The sequence below is a fragment of the Acanthisitta chloris genome, unplaced genomic scaffold (genome assembly GCF_000695815.1).
Source record: "Acanthisitta chloris isolate BGI_N310 unplaced genomic scaffold, ASM69581v1 scaffold6014, whole genome shotgun sequence".
NCBI lineage: Eukaryota > Metazoa > Chordata > Aves > Passeriformes > Acanthisittidae > Acanthisitta > Acanthisitta chloris.
This window is the reverse complement of record NW_008667579.1, coordinates 118,783-125,123: the sequence shown is the minus strand read 5'-3', so window position 1 is coordinate 125,123 and position 6,341 is coordinate 118,783. Positions and strand designations below refer to the sequence as shown.

General features: G+C 43.8%; 1 protein-coding gene across 1 annotated transcript in view; it reads left to right on the top strand.

Annotated features, from left to right (window-relative positions):
- Positions 1 to 4,480: 4,480 nt before the first annotated feature.
- The window catches only part of OXCT1 (3-oxoacid CoA transferase 1), a gene marked incomplete at its 5' end in the record, with an annotated part of 78,599 nt that continues 76,738 nt past the window's right edge, over positions 4,481 to 6,341 (top strand). Inside the window, 2 exons of the mRNA XM_009072544.1 lie at positions 4,481 to 4,589; positions 5,938 to 6,028. Coding sequence (XP_009070792.1) covers positions 4,481 to 4,589; positions 5,938 to 6,028 — 200 coding nt within the window. The remainder of the gene's footprint in view (positions 4,590 to 5,937; positions 6,029 to 6,341) is intronic.

Genomic DNA, 6,341 nt, shown 5'->3' with positions numbered 1-6,341 from the left:
ATTGCTTCTGGTGTCCTTATGGACAAGTCTTAGCTCTTTCGGGTTTTGTTTTGTTGACTCACATTTTCTCTGTTCTGTAAGATTTGCCTAAGTTCTGTTGGTTGTTCTGAGCTTATCTGACCCCACGTTACTCTTGTTAAACCAGGGTGGCCAGAATTGCAGTCAGCCCTCGAGGTCTTAGCTTGCCGCCCTGGCGTGCAGGGAAGCGCGGGCGATCCCTGATGCCTCAGCTCCTGGAAAGACTATTTCTCCCAAACAGCAGGATGGCTGGGAAAGGGACTGAAAATACTTGTATACTATACTTAGTATAGAAGGGCAGATACTCTCATTTGAGGCATCCAACCTGGGAGAGCATGCTTGTGTAACACATGCTGCTCTGTTGTTCACCTCTGTTGCGCGCAGTCAGGAAGATTAAAGAAAGGTACCACGTGGCCTGTTTAAAATATTTTCCTATGTGTGGGTACAAGGACACTGCAGAGACATGGCCTCCCTCCAGCCCTGGCCCTCAAGCTTGCTTGCAGCCCTTTTATACTGTGATTCCAAGACTGCTAGCACTTTTGTCAGTTGCCTACCAAATGTGACCGGGGGAGATGCTCTTTTCAGTCTATTGTCATATGAAAAACTGTTTCTGAAAGACGCATAAATCATAGAATAGTTTGGGTTGGAAGGGACATTTAAGTCACTTCTTGCAGTCAGCTGGGACATTTTCAGCTAGACCAGGTTGCTCAGAGCCCTGTCCAACCTGACCTTGAATTGTTCCGTGATTGGGATATCACTGCTTCTTTGGCAAACCTGTTTCAGTGTTTCACCACCCACATAGTAAGAAAATACCTTCCTTATATCTAGTCTGAATCTATCCTCCTCTAGTTTGAAACTGTTAACCCTTGCCCTGTTGCTTCAGACCATACTAAAAGGTCTGTCCCTGTCTTTCTTGTAAGCCTCCTTCAAGTATTGAAAAGCTGCAATGAGGTCTTCCTGGAGCTTTCTCTTCTCCAAGGTTACTCTCAGCCTGTCCTCATAGGAGAGGTCTTCCAGCCCTGTGATCTCCTCTAGACCTGCTCCGACCAGTTGATGTCTTTCCTGTACTGTTGACCTCAAAGCTGGATGCAGTACTCCAGGTGAGGTCTCACCAGAGCAGAGCAGAAGAGCAGAATCACCTCCCTCTACCTGCTGGCCATAGTGCTTTTGAAGCAGGCCAGGACATGGTTGGCTTTCTGGCCTGCAAGTGCACACTGCTGGCTTATATTGAGCTTCTCAACCACCAGCGCCCTCAAGTCCTTCTTGGCAGGACTGCTCTCAGTGAATTCTTCTCCCAGACTGTACTCATGTTTGGCATTGCCCTGACTCAGGGGCAGGTCCTTGCACTTGGCCTTGTGGAACTTCACAATATTCCCATTGGGCCAGTTCTCAATCTTGTCCAGATCCCTCTGGATGGCATCCCATCCGTCGGGGTGTCAAATGCCCCACTTAGCTTGGTGTCACCTGCAGACTTGCTGAGGGTGCATTCGATGGCCCTGTCTTTGTCATTGATGAAGATGCTGAATAGTCGCTGTCCCAGTATATGGACCCCTGAGTGACACCATGCATCACCAATATCCATCAGGACTCTGAGCCAGTGACCACTGCCCTTTGGATGTGACCATCCAACCAATTCCGCATCCACCAAACAGTTCATGAAATCAAATCCATCTCTTTCCAAATTAGAGAGAAGGGTGTTGTGGGAGACTGTGCCAAAGACTTTACAGAAGTCCCCATCAATGGTATCTGTAGTCCTTCCTTTGTCCACTGATACAGTCACCCTGTCATAGAAGACCACTAGGTTGGTCAGGCAGGACTTGCCATTGGTGAAGCCATGCTGGCTGTCCTGTGTCACCTCGCTGTCCTCCAAGTGCCTTTGTATAGCATCTAGGAGGATTTACTCCATGATCTTCCCAGGCACAGAGGTGAGGCTGACAGGTCAGTAATTCCCAGGGTTCTGCGTTCTACCCTGTTTGAAAACAGGCACAATGTTTCCCTCAGGGAAGTCTTGAGTGACTTCACCTGACTGCTGTGACTTTTCAAATATCATGGATCAGTGGAGAAATAGTCATGGTATAATTTGTCATGTGAAGGCTCTTGTAGGCTTTCTCACCTGACACTGTTTCTTATGACCCCACACAATGACTTTTTTTTGAGCCCATCAAATAGCAGAACATCAGTGCTTCCACTGGGAAGGAGATAAGCCTCCATTCAGAAGGGTTTTCTTAATATTCTGTGTAATCATGCCTGACAAATTAGGTGACCTATGATGGGGCTACAGCATTGGTGGGTAGGGGCAGAGCAGCTAACTTCATCTACCTGGGCTTAAAGCATTTGGCACTGTCCCACATGACATCCCTGTGAGAGACATGAGTTTGATGGATGGACCACCTGATGGGTCAAGAACTGGTTGGATGATTGCCTGCAGAGAATTGTGGTCAGCAACTTTGTCCATGTGGAAACCAGTGATGAATGATGTCCCTCAGGGGTTGGTACTGGGGCTGATACTGGTCAGCATCTTTGTCAGTGACATGGACAGTGGGGTCAAAAAGCTCCCTCGGCAAGTTCACTGATGACACCAAGCTGTGTGGGGCAATTGACACGCTGGAGGGAAGAGATGAGCCATCCAGAGCGACCTTGACAGGCTTGAGAGGTGGAACAATGCTAACCTGAGAAATTCAACAAAATGAAGTGCAAGGTCCTGCGTCTGGGTCATGACAATCCCAGTCACACCTACAGGCTGGGCAGAGAAGTCATTGAGAGCAGCCCTACGAAGAAGGACTTGGGGGTGCCAGGTGATGAAAAACCCAACATGAGCCCTCAGTGTGCACTCACAGCCCCGAAAGCCAACTGTATCCTGCGCTGCATCAGAAGAAGTGTGGCCAGCAGATGAGAGGTGAATCTGCCATTCTGCTTTGCTCTTCTGAGACGCTACCTGGAGTACTGTGTGGAGTTCTGGGGCCCTCTATGTCAGAAGGACATGAAACAGTTGGAGCAAGTCCAGAGGAGGACCACAAAGCTGACAGTAGGACTGGAGCACCTGCCCTGTGAAGACAGGCTGAGAGAGTTGAGGCTGTTCGGCCTGGAGAAGACAAGGCTGTGTGGAGACCTCATAGCAGCCTTCCAGTATCTGAAGGGGCCCAGAGGGAAACTCTTTGTTAGCAACTGCAGTGATAGGACAAGGATCAATGGGTATAAGTTGAAAAAGGGGAGATTTAGGTTAGGTTAGGTTTATTTAGGTTAGGACTAAGTTTTTTACCATGAGGATGGTGATTCACTGGCACAGGTGGCCTAGGGAAGTTGTGAATGCCCCAACCCTGTGAGTATTCAAAGCCAGGTTGAATAAGGCCTTGAGCAACCTGGTCTAGTGGGAGGTGTCTCTGCCCAGGGCAGGGGCAGGTGGGACTAGGGGATTTTTTTAAGGTCCATTCCAACCCCTTAACATTCTATTATTCTGTAAATTCTTGCAGCCTTAATTTTATAAAGAGGACAGTTTGTGTAGTCTTGAAACTGACCCCAAAGTTTTTGCCTTGGTTTTAACTGCCATAAGGCAACTCTGCAGGGAAGATTGGGCTATTGTCTTTAAATGTGTCTATATTAGCTTGTTTATTTATTATTTTTTCTCATTCACAATTTAAAATTTTTCACTTCTGCTGTCAAATTAGAAGTGGAAACGCTGGCAGATAGTACTTTAGCTTCTAGATTGTCTCAATTTATTCAGGCTGTGTCAGTGTAGGGACTTAAATGTCAATTTTTCCTGGTGACTGGTCAGGTACTTGGTTTATATTAATGTGTGGTACTACTAGTAGGAAACACTTAAAGAGAAATAAAGATAATTGACATAAGAACATAATAGGTCTATTATGATGACTATTGTGTAATGGCTTTGCTGTGAAGTCTAGGTTTGAGGGTGGGATTTGTTTTGATTTCCCTCTTGTCCTCCGTATGTTGGATACTTCCTGGTTCTGGGTTGTTCTTCAGCAACCTAAAGAGCTCTGGCACTGTGTTAGGAAGCTGGGGGAAGGTTCAGTCTGTTGAAGGGTGTTCCTCCTGACTATACTGCCAGTACAGTGCTGTCCTTCATATTTGTTCCTTGGCTTCCTCTCAAATTTTCTGGCATTGTTATCTCTCTGCTTCAGCAATTCCAGTTTATGTTTACTATCTGGATATCTTTGAAGCTACACATATCAATATATAGGTTTGAGAAGCCTTTGGATTGCTCTAACTCATGCAGAGGAATTGCATTTGTAAATCTGTTCACTGCAAGTCACAATTTGTCAGCAGTTCAGAATGGAATTCTCTTGTTTTGGAGAACCCTTCAGCCTGCCCCACCTCCCACTTAGTGTTTAGTATTTACAGTAGTAATATTTTCTTTTATATATTTCCCCCCTTATCTAGCCAGAGGTATGGTCTTCATTATAGGCTTTTTTTGTTCATTCACTAGTTTCTTTTAATGTTCCAGATTTGTGGATGCTATTTTTCTACCAGCTGCCGTCGCAACACCAAATTTTATACTGATCCTGTTGAAGCTGTAAAAGATATACCCAATGGAGCAACTATACTTGTTGGTGGTAAATATTTAAATTCTTTATGGATGCAGTCACATTCTGTTAATGAGATACATTTTACTGATTTACTCTTGCTTCTTTCAATATTAACTAACTTGAAAATCGTGGAATTGCATCGTTTTTTAAACAAATGACTTCCTAGTCTGCTCATGAGAGGCAGACACAGTGAGAAAATCCAAGTTGTGTCTTAGTGGAGGGGAAGAAAACTCAGAAAAGTCATTAGGTTTTTTTCCTCCTTTGTGAAACTTTAGACTATACTTGTGCCACTTTGAATGCAGAAAATCAACTTGGGCTTTTTCAAGATAGCATTGTTATTTCACACACTGAAGAGATACAATCTGATTCGATTATTTTTATGCTAACATTCTATGCCATTCTGTACCTGCCTCTTCTCTGGGTCTCTGTGCCCTTGAACAGATTGCCTAACCTGTTTTTGGTGGTAGGAAGTGAAGATAATACTTACCTGTGTTATGCCTAATGGTTATGTGTGGCATTTCCAGAAGAGTCAAGAAGTAGTGTTGTAGTAACTTTCACCGTGTCATCTTTTGAATATTCTAGATGATTTTCGCATTTTGATGCTGTTCAGAAAACAGTGTGAAGAAAAGTGATTTCTCTATTTTGTGGGTTGTTTTAATCCTGAAAAATTAATGAATGTAAAGTTGTAAAATATTGGAAACCTCACTGAAGGTGTGTAATGAGACAAAATTCTTTCTGGAAAGAATTTTCATTGTGATTTTGGAGAGTTTTTTGTTTGGCTTTTTTTTTTTGAAGACAAGGAGATCTGAGGCAAAGAGGTTAGGAAGAAGGTAGTAATAATTGTAGTAGGACATGGTGTTTCATTTTAGGCATACAGGGTTCTGGCATAATTGGTGTGAGGGTGAGGTACCTGGACTGGGTGACTGTGCTTCCAGTTCTACATCTTCCCAAGGGATTCCCAGATTTTTATCATCTGATTATAGGCTGAGCTGTATAGGAGAACTCCTCACTCCTTCTGTTTGATGTGGCTATGTGCAGCAAAGATCTGAAGGTTAGGTGGGTAGAAAGAGAAGGAGGAATAAGAAGTACAGGGGTTAGGACGCATCAGGAGAGCCAAGGTCCAGGAGCCCTTCAGCAAAGGCCATTTATGTGTGAGCAGACCTCTGATGGCTAAATGGCTTTCGTCCAATCTGGGAAGCTTCTGGCAGCTGGGAGATTCCAGTACTAGAGTGCAACTCTTTCCAGAAGCGTTGGTTTATTTAGTCAACTAAGGAGCTTGTTCTAGTCAGAGAAGATTTTTAATTCCAAGACTTCTGAATAATCTGTATGCTTTCAAACTGTTGTTACATACTTAATTTTGTTTTCTTTTATGCAGGTTTTGGATTGTGTGGGATACCTGAAAACCTCATTGGGGGTTTGCTGAAGACTGGAGTAAAGGGAATAACAGCAGTCAGCAACAATGCAGGGTAGGTATTCATATGTCTGTGGTTTAAAAAGTACATACTAAATGTTCTGCTCATGTGAAAATCCTGATATATATGAAAAAAAAAATCTTTCTTTTCACCGTTGTAATTTTCATATTAACCACACAGCTTGGTTTGAAAGTGTTATTTTTGGAATGAGCCCAGGAAGTACAGTACTGTATGTTTACTCAGCTTTGTCGGGGGTAGTTGTCACTGTTGCAGAGAGTTGCAATGATGTATATTTATATATATTCAACAGGTTACTGTAACTGAAAATTCTGACTCAGATGCTTTAAATGTAGTGTCAGTGATTTTG